Raw genomic sequence first — 21,825 nt, forward strand, 5'->3', positions numbered from 1 at the left:
GGGTATCTTTCCATTGATTGTCTGAATCCGAGATGTTTCATGCCACATTAGGAGTGAAGTTCAAAGATGGGCCAGAATTAAATCTCGGGCAGTGATTATTTGACAGGTTTATTTAAGATCCAGCTTTACAGAAGAAAAAAAAAAGCAGTTAATACGATCAAAATCTTAACTTCAGGAGGACATCATAATTAATGTGGTATTTTTGTGTACCCCTTCCCCATTATTAAGAATATTAGCCGCAAAGAACATGTCCAGGCTTATGGGAAGGTGGGTTTTTTGTTGTACTTGGGGAATCTGTTTGAATTATGCTGGATCTCGTTCGCCAGATATGTCGGACGCGATAAACACATCAATTTTCTCCAAAGAGTTAGTTTTGAAGAACATGGCAATTTCAAGCTGCTGGGTATTATTTAGTATAATAAGAAATAAAACGATCCCATTTCTAAAATAACAGCGTCTGTCATCAGTTGAACTGCGCTGAAAAGGTAATTGTTTCCTGATGATGGATCCATTACAGCTGATCGTGCTCTGAAATCATCCAATGCGCTGTGAAAATGAAGGGCAAAACCGGTCTTTGCACCTTAATCATCAGGAGTAAGTTTGTCCCGAGACGAATAGCTGAATGCCGCACTCAATGGAGATAGCCCTCGGCCCTCGTCATTGAATTCTTCAGTCGCACAGGCTTAACACCTCATATTAGATCAGCTTTACTTTCTCATAATAACATTTGCAATCAGAGAGAGACGGGGAATACGGGACACCGGGGCATTGAAATTACTAATCTAAAAAGACTTACAATTGAAGTAAAATATGAGATGTTCACGCATCATTTTAGATAAGGGTTTCTGTATGAATATTTCAAAACAATCCAACATCACCACTCCTTGATTAAAAGACAGAATGTGGCTTATATTTATGTCATCAGGTTTACATACATTTAAGGATCAAGAAACAAAGTCATTAAAAAAAAAGTTTCACTATTTTATTTCGAAGATTCGATTAATCAGAACGACGCTCATCGCCATTCACAAGAAGCACAATCAACTGCCCTTTTCGGAAACAAAACGTCTTTATGTCAGAAATTAATTTGTTACGCGCAACCTTTTACTAAAAAAAAATAGAGGTTTCATCCAACTAATTGGCGTTAGGTTCAAGCTATTATTTCTTTTGGCTGGGTATAGCACATATCTGATGGAAGCATCGTTGGATCTATGCTAAAGAGAGACAAGATATTTAACTGAATAACGAGAATTGACCCCAAAAAATGTAATAGGTCGAGAGAAATATCGGCCTACTTCTTTTATCCATTTGGTGCGACAAAGGAAAAATCTTAAGCGGGAGAGGACTGGGGCATTCAGACAAAAGCTGCAGCGAACGCAGGATCGTATTAACTCTTAAAAGATGGCGGTAATAGAAGATTCCGTCCAAGCGCTGGCATTATTTATAGATCCTGCCAATACTCCGAACAGTGGAAATCTCTGCTAATTAAGCGTTCTCCAGGATGCTCGCACCATTTGACCCGTGTTCCTATTGATGACCTAGCGTGCAAATGCAAAGGGTTGGAAGGAGAGTAGTTAACTGGGTGGACTAATTCATATGGAAACTTGTTTTCTAGTTTATTATCGATAGATTTAATCGATCAATTAACTGCACGGTTCACGTGAACAATTGGAGGATTGTTGAGAGATTCTGAAAACAACAATAATTCTGACATTGAAATCCCGTTTCCCCAATGACGAATAAATAGCAAATGCGGAAAGGCAAATATTTTTAAAATGTCAATTCTATTCATATCTGTGCTCTATGTATTAAAAAAACCCTTTAATTAGAAATATAATACTGTGTATTAAAAAAAAACTCAAATATTTTACACGGGGTGTTTTTAAACATCACACTTTTGAGACATGGCGTTGCCCTGTGAAAAATATTTTAACGAACACTTTCCTTCTAAACCTTTTTTTCTGCAGCAATACAGTTGATCCCAAAATTACACGCGACTTTTAACATAAATGGACAATGAATTCGAGACTCTGTGTCAGCTTCCTGGATTTCTTTAAGGAACCAGATACAACTGTTGATCTACCATATTACAACTGCAAATCATGTCTCTGCACACCATTTTAAAGACCTGCATTAAATGTTCACATCAATGTCTTGTTCAATTAATTATAGTTGCATTTATTGGCCGATTGGCCTTTCTGAGGTTGTTGATCATGATCTTTTATTTGTTTCGGGGATGTGCCTGGAGTAAAAGTGAAACAGATGCTCCCGTTCAGCCGTGTTTGTCAGCTGTTGCTGTTTGGCAAAGGTCATAGTCGGAGTCAGAGGAGGACCGGGCAATGAAGCAATTAAGTAGAAAAGGCAGAATGTTACAGGCTGGTTCCGGCTCTGCGCGAGAGAGAGATGGGACAAAAAAGACATATAAGTATCTGTGCAACATAACATCAAAAGAATTTCATCCTCTACATTAGCATTGTTATTTATTCATTGATTTTTTTTGCGTGTTCTATCTATATTCAACACATGCAGGATGTACACTTCAAAAGGATTCATTATCTCAATACAAGGGACACATTTTATTTCGTCAAATATGCTTACGTATTTTCCGTGAAGCAGTTGTTTATTTAGTCATGCTATATATTGCCTAATTGCGACATGTTTGATAGACTTATACATTCGAACAATACTTTTTATTGTTCCCCACACAGGCAGGTCAGGAATGAATCCAAAGTTTGATCTTCTTTGAAGCGTACCTGGCCTTCTTCTCTGGAGCCTTCACTTGAATAATTTGACTTTATAACTTTCACAATTGCAGCAAAACTTTATTAAACAGTGAAATAAACGGAGAAAATCGAATTCCCATTTTGGGAACACTGAGAATGTCCGCAAATCTGGACCCATATACGGTTATAAGTCCACTCTGAGCATCAGATTGGTTCATTTCTGAAAAAAAAAACCTGTTTAATCTTTAATCAGAGAGCTTGGAGCATTTTCTTGGGTTATCTGTTAATGCATTTAAATAAATCTGAATACTTCTGCATATCTTGTTTTAGATGGAGTCATCTGTTTGAAGCTAACCTCCAAAAAGTTCCATGTTTTAAAACAAAAGCATTCAGTATTACACTCCTAACAAGTTCAGTTCAAGGCCCTTGGAAAGAATGTTGCTTGTTTTTCCACACAGACCTCTTCATTGTTTTGAGGAAAAAGTAACTTACCATGGAACAATTGAAGGCTTTTTCCAAAAATAAAATTAGTTGGGCTTCTTCAAAGATAACACTACAAATGTCAAATGATCATCAATTAAACAAGACAACTGCCATCATAAATACAGCCTTAAATGAGCAGAATATAAATGTATGAACATTCTGCATATCATTTGGCTAGTTTTTGGATACTCTCACAAAGTATGCGTTATTGTGCAATATTATGAGGATATATTGGTGCATGGAATTCAGAAGAGGATGCTTTGATACTTCACTGCTGTTGACAAAGTTTGGCTAAAAAGCCTTAGAATCTTTAGATCACAATAATCTCGAACTGGTGGATCTCCTGCTGCCTTTACAACTGTGCATGTTTTCTATAGTAAACCCTATTGCTCAGTTACATCAATTACATCTGTGCTTCTTTCTCCAAGGACCAAGTGATGTGTGGCACCTTTTGTAGTTCAAGAGCACGCCTCTTTCTTTTGGAGCCATGACTCTAATAGCAGCCAGCAGCCTACTTCTAAGCCCATTTCTCTAATTATTTCACAATTGTTGCAGTGTATTTAAAGACACAAATCTAGCAGCAAAGCATACATTATGATTTAACAGGTTTGAGAATTAACTAATTTAGTTTCCAATGTCAAATGATTGCTGTATAACTTATGCAGTCCCAAGAAAGGGGATCAAACAAGTATTCTCTTGGAATTAAATATTTGTGTTATCATTTTCGACATTTCTATATTTATATGGGACTCAGTTATAAACACAATTATGTTAAAAAAAATATTCTTCATCGGAAAATATTCCAATTTATTTTCCCTGATGTGGTTTCCCAATCTATTAATGAGATTTGTGAACAGAAAGAGTTGCTGGAGCCTGGCCACGCCAAATGCTTTAAATGTGAAATACAAATGATGGAAAACAAAATAATTTAAAAGCAAAATGTGCTCCTGTATTGATTGCAAACATACACTGAAAATAATTCTTTCATGTTTTTATAATGTAAAAATAAGATTTTTTCATGAAATAAAAATAGAAAATACTGGAAATACTCAGCTGAAATAGTATTTGTGGAAAAAGAGAAAGAAATTTAATGTTTCCTGTCAAAGGCAGCATCCAAGAAAAGAGAACAGGTTCAACATTTCAGGTCTGAGACTTTTTATCAGATTGAAAATGCAGAATATAACACAAATTCTTTAGACTTTAGGAAGGGGAAAAAAAGAGGTATATGATTCAGTGATCATTGGGGGATCAGAAGTGGAGAGGGTAATCAAATTTAAATTCCTGTGAGTCACCATTGCCAACGACCTTTACTGGACCCGACTTTCTAATGTCATCATTAAAAAAAGACATCCACTATCTCAGTGGAGGTTCAGTGTGACATTGGACATCTTGGCAAACTTTTACAGATTTGTATTGGAAAGTGTGTTGACTGGCTGCATCATGGCCTGGTATGAGGGTATCAATCCTCTGAGTGGAAAGCCCGGCAAAAGATGGCAGACACATGTTGTCCCCAACATGACTGCAGTGGAGTGGAGACAGTTGGCCATCACTTTGAAGAATGCAGATTTGCAAGGATGCAAGGGTCATTCAGCAGCAGTATGACAGAGGACTCTGATTTACAGACTGCTCCTGGGGATACACATATAGACAGACATCGAATTGCTGGAAGATCATCAACTTGGTGAAAGATGCATTCTGGTCTGCCTAAAACTTGTTTGTCTTTCATAATATGTAGGTGTCAGAGTTGGAATGCTGCCAACAGGCACATTCCAGGCTGCAGGAGTATGTACTGAGAGATGGACTGAGGCCTGTCGCTGCCAATGCAAGAGCATTGTGAGGAAGGACCACAGTCCAGAGTCCTTCTGTTATGGGTTGAGGGGCTGAGACCGAGGGAAAACAGGCAAAACTCAGAATCAGAATCTATTATCATGAACAAGTCACAAAGTCATTATTTTGTGGCAGGATCAGAGTGCAAATATTCATATAAACCACTTTACAAAAAATAAATAAAAATGGTGCACAAAAAATCAAAGTAAGTCAGTTTCTTTGGTTCATTGATCATTCAAGAATCTGATGGCAGCGGGGAAGAAGTTGTCCTTGTGCCACTAAGTGCTCATCTTTAGGCTCCTGTACTTTTTTCCAATTGGTAGCCGAGTGAAGAGGGCATGGCCTCAGTGGTGGGGGTCCTTGAGGATATAAGCTGCTTTCTTCAGACACTCCCTTTTATCCTTGATGGAGTGAAGTCTGGTGTCCATAATGTCGCAGGCTGAGTTAACAACCCTCTGGAGATTTTTTGTCCTGAGCATTTGCACCTCCATATCTGACAGTGATGCAACCAACCAGAATGCTCTCCACAGTACACCTGTAGAAGTTTTCAAGAGTCTTTGCTGATGTACCGAATCTCCTCAAATACCTCACAAAGAATAGCCTCTGGCGAGCCTTCTTCATGATTGCATTGTAAAGAAGGCTCCAGGACAGATCCTCAGAGATCTTGACCCTTTCAACTACTGAGCTATCAATGAGGACTGGTTGGTGTTCTCCTGACTTCATCCTGAAGTCCACAATCATCTCCTTGCTTTTGCTAACATTGAGTGCAAGGTTGTTGGTGTGACGCCACTTAACAAGCTGATCTATCTCCCTCCTGTGTGCTTCCACATTGCTGTTTGTGATTCTGCCGACAATCGTGGTGTCATTGGCAAAATTTGTAGTTACTATTGGAATTGTGCCTGGCCACACAGTCATGGGTGTATAATGAGTAGAACAATGGGCTAAGCATACATCCTTCAGTGCATTGGTGTTGATAGTCAGTGAGGTGGAGACTCTCTCCACCATCGAGAAAATCTACATCGAAAGTTGTCAGAGAGCAACAGCAATTATCAAGAATCCACATCACCCAGGACATGCTCTTTTCTCTCTGCTGCCATCTAGAAAGAAGTATAGGTACCGCAAGACTCATAGCACCAGGTTCAGGAATAGATACTACCCCTCTACCATCAGATTCCAAACCAACTCAATCTCATTTAAAACTCTTATTTTGCATATTATTTATTCCTAATTTTTTTTTTGGCATTTGCTCAGTCAGTTTGTTTACATTTCTTTCTTTTCTGTATGCATATTTTTCTTGAGTACAGTTTACATGACTGATAAGTAGAAATTCTGCCTGACCCACAGGCAGAATTGGATCTCAGGGTTGTATGTGAGGTTATATACCTATTGTGGCAATATATTTGAACATGAACTTGAACCTGAAATTCACAAAAGGGGAGTTTTATATTGGTCAAATGTAATGAATTGATGAATAAAATCTATAATGCATTAAAATGTACTATAATTTTGCTTATTTTATACAACTTAAAAGGAACACCAAGTTGTATATCTTAACAGTACATGTGCATGTAACCAAATGAGGATGCAACTACAACTTCTCATTGTCTACAGGAACAGCTATACAGTGGGTGATTAAGTTCAAGATTATTATCATCTGATTAGACATATACAGACCATGGTGGATGCATAAAAACACAATACACTGTACATGATTACTTTAATAACCAAAATAATCAAAAGTTAGAAGCTGCACAGTTAGAGTAGCATGCTATTACAGTACCAGCAACCTGGGTTCACATCCGGCACTGTCTGTAAGGAATTTGTTCATTCTCCCTGTGTCATGTTGGTTTCTTCTGGGTTCTCCGATTTCTTCCCACTCTTCAAAACATACAGGGATTGCAAGTTACTTGGGGTATTTGGGTGGCATGGGCTCGTGGGTTGGAACATCTTGTTGCCATCCGGTATGTCTAAGTTTAAAATAAAAATTTTTAAAATATAAATATTTGGGATGATTTTCACAGTTACAAGATACTGTTCATCAGTCTCACAGCCTGCGGGAAGAAGCTATTCCCTAGCCCGGCAGTCCTGATTTAATACTTCTGAACCTTCTTCTTGATGGTAGTGAGTTAATATACTTGGTACTGGATTGAAAGGGTATTCTATTATTTCTTTATATATAAAGGAAAGGGAAACAACATTTTAGTGCGGCAGCAGATGTGGAACTGTTTCAATTTTTGATGCCAGGATGATCTTCCTTCCATAGCCTTTAGGTTGCTTAACTTCACACAGCCTTCTTCCATTTCCTACTTAAATAGGACTGTCCAGGCAGACCCATTTGTTCAACCTGCTCTTTCCCAACAAACATTTCTTCTAACTTTGACTTCTCTTCTTCCTTTCAGCTTAATTCCTTCCAACTTGTACCACAGTTTCCATTTTCTGGTCCTAACAAGCTCGATTTTCCCATGGAGGTACATTTCCGCTCTACCACCATCCTACACTTGTATGTTCTTACAGCTCTTCTTCCTCGAACAGAGATCTAATCATTTCCCTTCCACCAACACACTTAATTGCGTGGCTGAACTCATTGTCATACTGAATAACTTCTCTTTCAACTCCATCCATTTTCCTTTAAGTATGGGTCCAAACTACGTCTGCTTTTTTTTAAGTGATAACTGAAGCAGTCCTATTTCAATGGTGGTCTGGCCCTCCAACATCTGTCATTAATGACTGCATTTATGCTGCTCCCTGTTCTCATCCACAACCTGAAAATCACATCACTTTTGCTGCCAGTTTGTAAACTGCTATATTGATCACTTGATCCATCTTTAACATCTCCAGACTTCATCAGTCTTCCATTATGGAATGACCAGCCTCCACTATAGAGAGTAAGCTGGTGATAAGTACAAGGCCTTAGGAACTTAAGCTATCTTGACTCTACTCTCCCATATCAGTTCTGGTGATAAGGCTTACCACACTGGTGCCACTGAGAAGTTATCCTTTCTACTTAAAAAATAGTTTCCCCTATACCATAGTTGTCTGAGCTTTGACCATATTTCTCACACTTTTATCTGTAGGCACAGCAAAGATAGAGTCTCCCCTGGATCCTTCTTCCATTCCATCAAACTCCACATATGACAGATAATGCTTTGCAATTTTAACCTCCTTGAATATGATTCATGTACCCAATAGATATTCCCCTCCTGTTTAGGATTTCCACCAAACCCACTCCTGCAATCCCCATCCACTTTTCCATCTCCCTCAAGTTGTAGAGGAACTACAACTGCAGGAGATACAACATCTCCTTTTTACCTCAATTTTTCCCACTATGTTCAAGTTAAGTTTATTGTGATATGTAACAAGATGCAGTGATAGAGCTTTTGGTTTGAGACCAGCCCAGGGAGACATCATATAAACAGTAGAACAATTGAGAAACAATACAGAAGACAGTTGGTTCAGAGAAAAAGTAGCATCGTTACTCAGGAGGACAGACGCTCCAGGAGGATCACCAAATCTGAATGAAAATTTAAGAGAGAGGTGTTAGTGATCTTGAAAGTGTTAGAGTGCAGGGATAAAGGTGGTTGTACAGTAGAGTGAAAGAGCAAGATTTGCTGGGGAGAAGCTTGCAGAATGTTACCATGATATGTTCTTTTTTTTTCCACCTCAGGGACCCAAAACAGACATTTCAGGTAAAAGCATCAACCCATTTGTACTTCTTGCAAGCTATTGTACTGCAGTCAATGCTGAAACTATGGTCTCTTCAGTATCAGAGAAAACCTAATGCAGATTGGGTGACAGCTTTGACAAACATCTTTGTTCTGTATGCAGGGGCAACTCCAGAACTTCCAGTTGGCTGTCTTTTTAGTTGTCTTTTTCACTTTGATCTATCTGAATGAACTTCATGTACTGTATCATCATCTTGTTGATAACAATAATGAGTTTATTGACAGACAATTCTTATTTGCTGCTGCCAAACTGATACTTTGAAAACAAAATGTAGAAAAAAACTAAAAACAATAGTATATTGGAGAATAACTGAAAAAAGAGAGATAAATAATATTCATAGTTACCCTCATGCAAAAATAAATGACAGAAATAGTGCAAACAATCTTATTGTGGTTTGAGCATGTTGTGGTGTGAGCATTGTTCATTCAGCCATGCTGCAGCTTTCCAGATTCAGTATCAAATTTCACAATTTTAGGTAACATGATTTCTCTATTTGTTTCAGAATTGGTCATTTCTGGTGTTTATCATCTAAGTGTAAAGTTAAGTCAATATTCCTCTCTTCACTGATGATTTGCTCGGCATTTCAATTTTTACATGTCCTTGTATTTTCTTACTCTCTGTGCACATTAAATCATCACAAAGGATCATGTTAGTATCATCTTATCACTCTTGTAATCCTGGCCCCACCTAATCAAAGATGTTCATTTTGTTCTATCCATCTCTCTGCCCCCCAAGTCCCACTCTCTGCAGACTAAAACTGTCTCATCTCTTTCCCAGATCTGATTAAACCAATTTGACTTGAAATGTTAACTCCATTTTTCTTTCCATGGATTTAAAAAAAAATAAATTTAGACATACAGCCCTGTAACAGCCCTACAAGTCCATGCCACCCAATTGACACTCCATTAAACGACACCCTGGTATGTTTTTGAAAGGTGGAAGAAAACCCACGCAGACACAGAGAGAACTTAGACAGCATGAGATTAAAACCCAGATCCAGTCCCGATCACTGGCGCTGTAAAGGTGTTGCACTAACTGCTATGTCAACCGTGCCACCCCGATGTTGATTTACTGCTCACATTTTCCAACTTCTATTTCAGATTCCCAACGTTTATACTTCTTTGATGTTCAAACATTTCAATTCAGTTTTCCTGACAGTGAATGCAACCGGAATGAAATTTATTTTGACTCAGGGTTAGAATGAATGATTTTACAGATGTAGTTTTTACATTTATACAAATGTAACCTTAACATCAATGTAGTTCTATCATGAGTGTTGGGGGGTCAGGAGATTGCTCCTACAGATTTCATAAGGTTTTCTTGACCCAGAATCATTCATTCCTTTATTTGGTTCCAAAGAGTCTTTTGATCACTGATTTCTTAAAAATTTGACTTGCACACCAAATCAAATGTTGGCATGCTAGTAATAACTCACTATTAAGTTATCCAAATCTTCCAACATTGCTCGTAAACACAGCTCGGTCAACCAGGAGAAAACATTTGACTCAAGATCGATTTTAGAACAACACATATGAACATATACTATCCTACTATTCTCTTCCAAATATTTGTCCTTTCTCAGTCACCTCTATAAGAAATCTTTCATTTGCCATGAGCTCGACTTTAAGGCACCAGTATAATCTGAAAAAGGAACTATTTTCCATCAAGAATTTGATTGAATAAGGGCCAAACTTTATTTAAACACAAATCCCTTGCAGTGGAAAGAGATTTATTTTCATCAGAGTTTGGACTAAGGACTGGGTTAGAAATTGGATACTAGAGATACCTTGGTCCATTGTGAGATCAGTATAGAACAAGCTTAGGTGCTGGAGCATGTTAAGGTTAAGAAAGAGGAAGCACTGGATCTTCTTAAAAACATTCAGATTTATAAGTCTGAGGGAGGGAAGGTTTAGATAGTTGAGCAGGTTTATATAGGACTGGAGGAGATATACACCAGGTTACTACAGGATGAATGACCTTGAGAAAAAAGTGGAAGAATGGATCAGTAAGTTTGCAAATGACATGAAGTTTGGAGGTGTTGTAGAAGATTGTCGTAGGTTACAGTAGGATATAAACAGAAAATATGTGAAAGCTTTGTAGAAGGTACAGAGGAGATTTACCAGGATTTAGCCTGTATTAGAGAATATGTCTTTTGAGGCAAGGTTAACAGAAATGGGATTTTTTTATTGTCAGAGTGAAGAAGGCTGAGGGGTGACTTAATAGAGGTCTACAAGATTATGGACAGCCAGCCCTCTTTACTTGGGGAGACAGATGACATCTGTGTAAGGTGAGGGGAGAAAAGCTTAGGGGAGATTTCAGGGGTATGTTTTGCCCATGGAAAGTAGTGGATGCCTGGAATGCATTGCCAGGAGTGGTGGCAGAGGTTAGTACAAAAGGAACATTTAAAAAACTCTTAGACAAGCACATGAATGCAAAAAAAAAAAAAATAGAGAGTTATGGGTGTGAGGGAGGGAAGGTTTAGATAGTTGAGCAGGTTTATATAGGTCAGCACAACATCATGGGCTGAAGGGCCTTTACTGTGCTGTAATGTTCTTTGTTCTGTATCCTGGTTCTAATTTTACTGAACTTATTTCTGGTAGTTAATCAATAGAGCATTTCATAATATTTTCCTTCACAGCATTTTGTTGTAAAGAGATTATTATAACAAGAACTGATAATTGAACTTCAGATGAAGTACCAAGGTATGACAGGCAATTAAAAGAAATAGTATGATTAATATTACATTTAGCCTGCTATTTAGGTACTTTACCATTTCTCACTTTTTGTCCTGAAGGGTTTGAGTCTTGCTGGACTGAGGTTTCATACATGGTCACAAGTCTTCCCTGTGGACTGAAGCAGCAATTCTCTATAGCAAGCTCAACTATTGTGCATGTACAGTCAACTGCAGTCAAGGCTGATTTGACCTTCTCCTTATCTGTCAGATCTGAACATAGAAATAAATTGGAGAGAGAGTAAGTCATTCAGCCCCTCAAGTCTGCTTCACCATTTAATAAATTCATGACTTATTTGATTGTAATCTTAATTCTGTATTCTTGTCATCCTATGGTAACTCTTGGTTATTAAGTATCTATCTAATGTCACATGAAAAATATTCAAAAGACCTTGATTTCATCAACCTTTGAGGAAGAGAGCTGCAAATGGGTGACCTCTCATTTTAAAACAATAACTCTTAGGTCAAGAATCTACTACAACTCAAAATAGCTTCTCCACATCTCCTTGTCAAGGCCATCAGGATCTTATATGCTGAAATTAAGGTCCCGTTCTCTGGGCGAATGCCTAACCTGTCCTCTCTTCATAGGAAAAATTGCCCATTCTCTACATTAGCCTAATGAACTTAATCTGGACTGCTTCCAATGCAAAACATCCTTTCTTTAATGAGATCAATACTACAGGTAGTACTCCAGATGTGATCTCAATAAAATCCTCTATAAGTGAAGCTGAAGCATAAAACCTTTTGATTTTTTAATTCAAATCCCCTTGAAATAAAGAAGAATATTTTGTAAGCTTTCCTAATTAATTGCCCTAATCCAGAGACACGTGTCAGGAGAAACGCTGTTTTGTTGGGCTGTATATGTATATGTATATGGGCTGTATATGAGGTCGACAGCATCGAGTCCACGCTGCTGAAGATCCAGCTGCGCTGGATGGGTCACGTCTCCAGAATGGAGGACCATCGCCTTCCCAAGATCGTATTATATGGCGAGCTCTCCACTGGCCACCGTGACAGAGGTGCACCAAAGAAAAGGTACAAGGACTGCCTAAAGAAATCTCTTGGTGCCTGCCACATTGACCACCGCCAGTGGGCTGATAACGCCTCAAACCGTGCATCTTGGCGCCTCACAGTTTGGCGGGCAGCAGCCTCCTTTGAAGAAGACCGCAGAGCCCACCTCACTGACAAAAGGCAAAGGAGGAAAAACCCAACACCCAACCCCAACCAACCAATTTTCCCTTGCAACCGCTGCAATCGTGTCTGCCTGTCCCGCATCGGACTGGTCAGCCACAAACGAGCCTGCAGCTGACGTGGACTTTTTTACCCCCTCCATAAATCTTCGTCCGCGAAGCCAAGCCAAAGAAAGAAAAGATATGTGCAGTCAAATAATAATTGAACTCGAACTTGGTATGCACATTTAGCCATTTTCAAATCAAACACCATGAAAGCCAAATGCCAGACTATTTAGGTAAAGGTTCTGATGCACCACCAATCGCTCAGGAAACTATTGTGGAGAAACCAAAAGGCTTTAATTCACTTGAGAACATAGCATATCCTTACTGTTTGGCTGTCCTGAACTGACTGTAGGGGGCTGTGGAACAGCCACCATTATACAGGAGCCTGTGGGGAGAGGCCACCATATTGAACAACACCATCATTACCCTGGGTCAGCAGCACCATGTGCGATCCATGATGGCCCCCATAGATCACACATGCTGCTACTAGCCACGGGTGATGTTGGTGTTGTGGAAGACAGACCCCAGGATTTGCAGGTGGCGCTGCTAGGAATTGGTTTGGACTTGCACACTTTGGCATGCCATAGAAGTAGCACTTTGGGGGTTCCCAGTACAACGCAGCTGTGGTCGGGTTGTTACCAGAGCCGGTCGAAAGCGTCAGGAGGGTTTTGCGGAGTTCTGCTGCTGTAGTCTGGTTGTTAGTGGAGCGGAGAGGTGGTGGCGCATCCCAGGGTGGTTGTGACTGGGGTGACCACAAAGTGGCCATGTTGTCAGTCAAGTAGGCCTCCATATTCTGGAGAGCCACCTTTAGCACACCTCCCAGCTCAACTTCTCTCTGCAGGCTGACTTTCCCTTGCTCCAAAAGTCTGTCATATGTAATTCACCCTGATCCCGTGATGCAGGCATCCCAGATCAGGTCCTCTGAATACTCCATGGCAGACACAGCTTTGCATTCACAGGCCCTGCCAAGTGCTTGCAGGGCCTTGAGATATTCAGTGTTTGACTTACAGGGTTGTTGTTATTCCTGCTCTGTTGTTTGAGGGGCTTTCCCTCGGTCTCAGCCCCTCAACCCATAACAGAAGGACTCTGGACTGTGGTCCTTCCTCACAATGCTCTTGCATTGGCAGCGACAGGCCTCAGTCCATCTCTCAGTACATACTCCTGCAGCCTGGAATGTGCCTGTTGGCAGCATTCCAACTCTGACACCTACATATTATGAAAGACAAACAAGTTTTAGGCAGACCAGAATGCATCTTTCACCAAGTTGATGATCTTCCAGCAATTCGATGTCTGTCTATATGTGTATCCCCAGGAGCAGTCTGTAAATCAGAGTCCTCTGTCATACTGCTGCTGAATGACCCTTGCATCCTTGCAAATCTGCATTCTTCAAAGTGATGGCCAACTGTCTCCACTCCACTGCAGTCATGTTGGGGACAACATGCATTGTAGGGATGCTCCATTTGTAGAGGAGGGTTCCACCCATTGCCAGCCAGACCAAGACCTGGTGCTTGCTCGTGAGCACTGGCGATGAGGCATTCTGCCAGATGACCTGGACGGTCTGCTCAGGAAACCACCCAACTGTGTTCATTGAATCCTCATCTCTCAGTGTCTACAGGACTTTCCATGCTGGCCACTGCCTGATGGCCTTGTGGTCAAATCTTTTCCACAAAGGATATGTAGTTTGGTGAAGTCCAGCAATAACTGGGACATTGCATTGGCAAGGGTGCCAGGCCCATCCTTTGCAACCTCTGGGACAGATGCCCTCGTACTTGGTTCCATGCATAGGCTGATGCAACCACATCTGAAGGTGATCATCAGGTTGAGGGCAACATTGGGTATGCCTTTGTCCCCATTGTCTGGCAACATGCATATGGTGACTGGTTTGACTGCCAGGGCAGAGGTGAGGGGGATGGGCCACATCGGAGCCACGTACAGCAGTACCGAGAGTACTTCACAGCTGATGACTAGGTTCTTCCCTGTAATTGAGAGGAAATGCCATGCCCGCAGACCCAATTTCCGTTGGACCCTTAGCCATCTGATCTGACAAACATTGCACACCTCAGCCCTTCCAAACCAGATCCTCAATGCCTTCAAATAATCAGATTTATGAAGGGGATGGAGGACTGGTCAGAGCAGTTATTGAAGAACATTGCCTCGCTCTTCTTCTGGAATCTGACTCAAAATACTGGAGATTCTGATCAGTCTGCAGATTGATTGTGCCTCCTAACAGAAGACACCGTCACCCATGTACAGGGAGGTCTTCGGGCGAGTGGCAATGTCACTCCTTTCTGATGCATTCAGCAAGAGGCTCTTGTAAGCACTCAAGCAAAAAAACTGGAAAGAATGGTAACCCTGCCTGACCCCAAACTTGATGAGGATTGTTTCCCATCCATTAATTCGGACTGCACGATGGATTTCTTTTTAGAGCAGTTTAATCCAATCTTGGATCCCCGCCACACATATTTTGGAGAGCACATCCGTCACTTACTTGTGTGACATGTGGTCTAGAGCCTGCTCCTGCTAAGTTAAGATAGGAACAAAACTAACACTAAAACTTTCAACACCAAATTTATACATCTGAGATTCATGTGGAATTCTCCAACTCTAACCCATTTTTTTCAGTCAGCCATAAGCTGCAGATTCTTCTCTGGTTTTAGTGAGCCAATATAATGTAACCTTTGATTTTTTTTTAAATACATTTTTTGAAGGCATGGCTCAGAAGCATTATTATATATTTTCATATGGTAACAGGGATTTATCTTTGTATGTTTAAAGTAGTTAGCAAAATACCCAATTTGGATAAGCAGTTAGCCTGTAGAGGAACTCAGGGTCAGGTCATGAGTAGAAATGATCAGTCAAAATTTTGGGTTGGGCACAATCCCCAATCCTGAGAAGACACCAGAAGTCAATGAAGTGTTGATGCACCCACATTCCACCCCCCACCCCCCCCAAACTTCAGGGAGCCAGACGGCGGCCGCGCGCCTGCGCAGCGCGGTTGGCCGTGGTAACGGTTGCCAAGCGGCGGCGGACATGGCGACCGGTGAGCCCGACTTGCTGGAGAGGGAGGGTGACCTTCAGCGGCAACTCCACGCCAGGTGAGCCCCCGTTGCTGTGTTCGCCGACAGGGGGCGGGGGCGGGGGCGGCCCGCAGCGGCGATTGGCCGCGGCTCGGTACCATTCTCCCTGCCCCCTCGCAGGCCAGGCCCGGAGCCTGGGGCCTCGAGTCTGCCGCGCTGGCTCGATGCTGGCCGGAGCGTCAACACCACCGAAGTTTGCTCGGCGAAGAGGGGTCGCCGCAGAGAAACAAATTCAGCAGCGTCCCACCTACCTGGGAGAAATGCCCTGTCAATGGAGAGGGGACGAGGAGGCCACCCGGCCCTTCGGAACAGCTTCAGCGTTCCACTGCACCATGGACTCCGTCCCCCACCCCCATCACCTGGAGTTCCCGTATTCTTCAGAAATAAATCCGTCTTAAATGGGTTTAATGAGCTTCCTCGATGAGATGCAGTTCATCATCTCTGTCTTAAATCTATTCCCCTGAATCTTGAGGCTATGACCTCAACCGCCAGGAAACAACTTGCTGCCGACTGATCGATTACTTTCATAACTTTACACGCCGGTTTATGATCCTTTCTCCTCGCCCCCTCCCATCCGTCCAATGACTCCAGTCCCAGGCTACCCGATCTCTCCTCCATGATCTCTCCGCATTGCTGAATCAAACTGGTGAACCTCCTCTCCACTGCCTCGAAAGTGAGTCTATCCTTTCACAACTGGACGCAGTGGTCCAGGTCCTTCCAGATCACATTTCCCTGTGCCGATAAGGAAAGGGAAATGGTGAATTTCTGTAGTTGTCAGAACCTCTCAAAGCACTTGGCAGTCTCTTAATTACTAATCCATTTACTCATGTAATCCAGTTAATTTTTTTCCCCCCAATGAAGGCCCCTTAAACAGCAATGTGGACATTTACCCCTCCATAAATCTTCGTCTGCGAAGCCAAGCCAAAGAGAGAGAGAGTACCATTGAGATGTTGATGTTCGTGTGGTGGGTGGGGGTGAGCATTGGCAAGAGCATTCGCAAACCACAGATGTAGGCCACTTGTTTGCATTCCCCCACCCCCCATTCAATACTTTCTGGAAATGGGACTGTGTGACAAAGGGATCAGCATCTGGGCACTGGCCCACTGAACACTAGAGTATAGGAAGGGTGTTAAGGGGTGGGAGCTAAGGGGGGGGGGGGGATAGTGTGACTGAGGGCAAAGGAGAGAGGGGTAGGAAGAGTGCGGGAGGGAAAACGTGCTGGAGTGGGGTTGGGAGTGGAAGAGAGCATGTGGGCAAAGTTGTGCGTCCGTGTTGAATGATTACAGCCCAAAATGTTGACTGCCTGAACCACTGACTTCCTCCAGTATTTTGTGACCTTGGATGTTGTTCTGTGTGTGCATGCATGCACAGTCCATTCTTATAGGCATAGAATATGGACTGGTCCAAAAGGAAATTCCTTCATGTTGTTTAGGACTTTGGCGCATCAAGCGTGCATGATAGGTGGTTTGCAACATTCAGACTTCACACATGCATGTGCATTTCTCAGAAATGACATGAAAGCAAATAGTCTGGAAGGACTGCAAATATCATCTTTGCAATTCAGTGTTTTAAGGGTGTACAGTAGTCTGAGTGTAAATAAATAGTGTGCTTGACTGTTTTGAATCTGTGTTTTGCTGTTGTTATGCTATTGAGTTGACAGTTCCAGTAATGGAAGTACAAGTTAATGGGAAAACCAAAATCGCTGCAAGTAATTCAGCTTTGCTGTTAACAGCTTTCTCTAACACAATCAATGCATGAACTTTTTGTTTCAAATGAACTTGAGTGAGTTACAATATAATCGCACTCCTGGTCTCACGAATACCTTACATTTTTACTTGAAGGTGAGAGATCTTAATGGTGTAATATGCCCTAATTACTGCTAAGTGTAGTTTTTGAGGGAAAAAAGTGTGATTTTTTTTAAACAATCTGGCTTCTAAAATTGAAGAAAAACAACTTTTTGTAATTGATTTCCAATTTAGAATTAGATGTTTGTTAGATTGCTCTTGGCCCCTTTTAGAGTTTCTGGAAGTGTACTGTTGAATTTGGCTGAAGATATATTGGGCATCAATGCAATGGCATTCACGTTCAATTCATGATAATTGAACACTTGAAATGTTAAACATCTAACTCTTACTCCTTTCAAAATTGGGGATTTTTAAAAATTAATAAATGGAATTGTATACTATTCCTAAAATCAAAAATGGACTGTGATGATTTATATAATGATCACTGAACTTTGAAATATGTTATATATTTGTAAACTAATCCAATTTCCAAATACCAATGGAAAATACTACAAATATTGGAAATCTAAATAAACCCAGAAAGTGCTGTTCGCAATCTGTAAGATATTATGCAACTTTGACATTTGTAAAGTGATTAAAGAAGGACACTGCATTATACTTTTGTTGGGGGGTAGGTGCCATGGCCGATGTCAAGTTTCCACAGTCTTGCCTTTAATTAAAATAAGGCAGTATGCTTTATTTCAGTCTTTTGTTTCATTGCTAATAAAAGGGAATCTTGTATATTATAATGACCTTTGTTGTAAAGTTTGTATCTTTAGTTTTGAATCAGCAAGTGAACTGTTATTCATTTTTTTAAAAAAAGCTTAAGAATAATATTCTAAATAAAGGACAGCATAATGATCAGATTTTGTGTCCTGAAATTCTCTGTGCTGATTACAGTTTCTAAGCCAACTATCTTCACACATTTGGAACAGATGATTACTTCACTGGTCAGAATCACTTTGTACATAGTTGATGCGGGTAAAATAGACTTAATCATAACCGTGGAGTGGAAATAATAGGCTTTTTTTAATGAGTGCTGTAAGGAGTGTTCGATCCATTGTAGTGTTTAAAGCCATTGAGTACAGTCAGGATGCACTTGTACAAGTTATTAAGACACTGGCCATTCCTGTTATCCAAGTATAATGGTGTTGTTTTAGTGACCATGGAGTCACAGCCTAATATGCCAATCAGTTTATGACTTCATTCTGTAGGCGACCTTCAGTTCAACTTAAAAATAATCAGTTGGAAACAGAATGGTGATTATTGTTCGTGAAGGGCATTCACATTGACTTGGGCTTTAGAAATTTACCAGCTAAAATGCAAATATCTCAAACTTAATGTCTAAAAAGATGGAGCATTAAATGCCGCCTTGATTGGAGCAGAATTCAGGTGTTTACTTTTGATCAATAGATCATAAAGACTGATCCACATTCGCTCTCCTTACAAGATCAGCAGTAACCAACAGAAAAATCAAAGATTCAAGAAATGTGTAATTCTTATTGTGATGTAATCTAATTCACTAATGCAGAGGAGAAACTTTCACTATAAATTAAAATGACTGTATGTACAGATAGTGTATTTTATTCATCATACTTCCTTACACAAAGTTCTGAATCACATTTGGGAAAAGTTTAAAGTGGAATGGGGTAGTTTCCCATTTATTTCTGCTAGTTTTAATGAAAAAAGAAATGTTGGTATGGTACAACTACTTTACACATTTTATGATATATCAAAAGATAATTGAATTATGTATGAAGTGTTATTTTATGCTGATACAGTCCACAACTAATTTGTGCACAGCGAGGACACAAACAGCAGATGAAACAAATGACTAGTTACAGTTTTTTTGGCTGAATTGGACTCATTGAAAATACCATGGCCTCAATTTTGATGGACTAATAATGGAATTGATCATGAAGATTTTTATTCAGACTGACTAATGTACAGAGAAAAGCTATTTTAATTAAATGGGACGGTATTAAAAATTATTTTGAAAGGAGAGTCATGCAGCCTTTCCTTGATTTACAAATGTTCAAGTTATAAAATATTATAAGAACATTTTGATCTCGTGTATATGATTTGGATGTAATAAGCTATTGTTTGTTAGAATGAGTAGCTAGACGTCTTTGCAAATGGGATCTGCTGGACCCAAATGGTTACATTACTTTACACTCAGCCATTCTGCTTTATTAAGTTTCACTTAATACTTTCCAAGAATTAAAAAATTTAGACATATAGCTCTGTAACAGAACAATTTGGCCCAACGTGTCTGTGCTGGCCAACTTACATCCCATTAACTTACACCCCCAGTACGTTTTGAAGGGTGGGAGGAAACCAGAGCCCCCAAAGAAAACCCAGGCAAATATGGGAGAAGTACAAACTACTTACAGATGGTGTGGAATTCAAACCCATATCCGGTCCTGGTTGTTGGCACTGTAAAGGTGATGCAGTAACTGCTACTGAATGTATTTTTTTTTGGTAAATAGAATATTGGTCACATTTTACAAAAAGAAAAATAGTTTGATCTTCATTTGGACTGCAGTGCTATAAAATACCTGCTGATACAAATTCTACCCTGACATATAATACTTTTGAATCCCTCTGCAAATTTGATTATGGTTGTCCATGAGTATGAGCACATATATTTTGAAGCCATCTGGCATGTACATTTTATCTGGGTGGATAGAATACTTGTACCATACAAAAGTAGGCTTTAACTGTAGAATTGAGATTTGCATTGGAAGTGGTGAAAGAAGGCTTAATATTGCTTGTTTATAGTTGCAAATCTGTTTTTGTCACATTGTAGGTCAAGAATGATACTCGACCCAAATTATTAAAACATTAATGATTGTAGTATCTGAAGTGTTTGCAATTCCATATCATTCTGGCATTTGCTCCCTCTTAACTCGCCCTCGATACTGCCAATTCTGCTTGCATGGCTATCTGATTACCATCAACCCCCCCCCCCCCTAATTTTGACCAGATCAGCTGTTCATGTGATTGCCCCCCACCCCAAACCCTGATGCTCCCAAGCCACAACTCCCCGCTAATTTCCAAAGCAAGCAAGGCAAAAAAAACTATTTGAAAAAAGGAATATCTTGTGTCCAACTCAAATAATTTTAGTTATTGGAAATTGTTTTTTCGTGTGTCCTTATTGATGGGCCAAAAATGCAAATTACACCAATTGATTAAAAAAAAGTTAATGATTTTGCATATAGCACATGAAGAGTTTGCTTTTTTTAAAAATGTGATCTTGGGTAATTGTTATTTTAGTGTTGCTTGATTTATTTTTGGTATTGCAGATTTTATGAACAGATCAGAAATCTTGTTTTATGATATCCAACTTATATACAGCATCTGTGTAGAAATTAAAATTGGCTTGTACTGTTCAAAATGCCAATTACACAAGTGCTATTTGGACAAGAGTGGCAAGTTATAAGATAACAATTATAATAATTCAGTAGATGCATGAATCTTTCACAGGTTGATCTATGACTAGGCAGCACAGTATGAATAGCCAACCACCAGCCTCAGATTTCAGATTTATTGTCAGAGTACATGCATGTAAAGCCTGAAGAAAACTGAGGTCCTCCATCAGCCAGCTCCCCATCAGATGCAAGGATCGACAATGAGATAGACAACAGACTCGCCAAGGCAAATAGCGCCTTTGGAAGACTACACAAAAGAGTCTGGAAAAACAACCAACTGAAAAACCTCACAAAGATAAGCGTATACAGAGCCGTTGTCATACCCACACTCCTGTTCGGCTCCGAATCATGGGTCCTCTACCGGCATCACCTACGGCTCCTAGAACGCTTCCACCAGCGTTGTCTCCGCTCCATCCTCAACATCCATTGGAGCACTTTCATCCCTAACGTCGAAGTACTCGAGATGGCAGAGGTCGACAGCATCGAGTCCACGCTGCTGAAGATCCAGCTGCGCTGGGTGGGTCACGTCTCCAGAATGGAGGACCATCGCCTTCCCAAGATCGTGTTATATGGCGAGCTCTCCACTGGCCACCGTGACAGAGGTGCACCAAAGAAAAGGTACAAGGACTGCCTAAAGAAATCTCTTGGTGCCTGCCACATTGACCACCGCCAGTGGGCTGATATCGCCTCAAACCGTGCATCTTGGCGCCTCACAGTTTGGCGGGCAGCAACCTCCTTTGAAGAAGACCGCAGAGCCCACCTCACTGACAAAAGGCAAAGGAGGAAAAACCCAACACCCAACCCCAACCCA

At 40.5% G+C, this 21,825-nt stretch overlaps 1 protein-coding gene and 1 long non-coding RNA gene across 7 annotated transcripts in view; one reads left to right on the forward strand and one right to left on the reverse strand.

Moving 5' to 3' along the window:
• Positions 1–960: 960 nt before the first annotated feature.
• LOC138760970 (uncharacterized) lies at positions 961–16,519 on the reverse strand. Of its 2 annotated transcripts, XR_011356007.1 has the most exons (4): positions 16,051–16,518; positions 11,527–11,700; positions 6,814–7,000; positions 961–2,388 (listed from the first exon to the last, which is right to left on the reverse strand). It is a non-coding gene; the product is annotated as an uncharacterized lncRNA (long non-coding RNA). The 2 variants fall into 2 exon arrangements; XR_011356006.1 differs by lacking the exon at positions 961–2,388 and having other exon boundaries at positions 6,736–7,000; positions 16,051–16,519.
• kiz (kizuna centrosomal protein) overlaps positions 15,537–21,825 on the forward strand; it is a 233,821-nt gene continuing 227,532 nt past the window's right edge. For 4 of the 5 annotated variants that reach the window (XM_069932381.1, XM_069932382.1, XM_069932384.1 and 1 more), the window contains exon 1: positions 15,537–15,817. In XM_069932381.1, coding sequence (XP_069788482.1) covers positions 15,570–15,817 — 248 coding nt within the window. In that variant the 5' untranslated portion in view covers positions 15,537–15,569. The remainder of the gene's footprint in view (positions 15,818–21,825) is intronic. The other variant, XM_069932386.1, reaches the window with a different exon arrangement.

Source organism: Narcine bancroftii, chromosome 4, assembly GCF_036971445.1.
Source record: "Narcine bancroftii isolate sNarBan1 chromosome 4, sNarBan1.hap1, whole genome shotgun sequence".
Classification (NCBI taxonomy): domain Eukaryota; kingdom Metazoa; phylum Chordata; class Chondrichthyes; order Torpediniformes; family Narcinidae; genus Narcine; species Narcine bancroftii.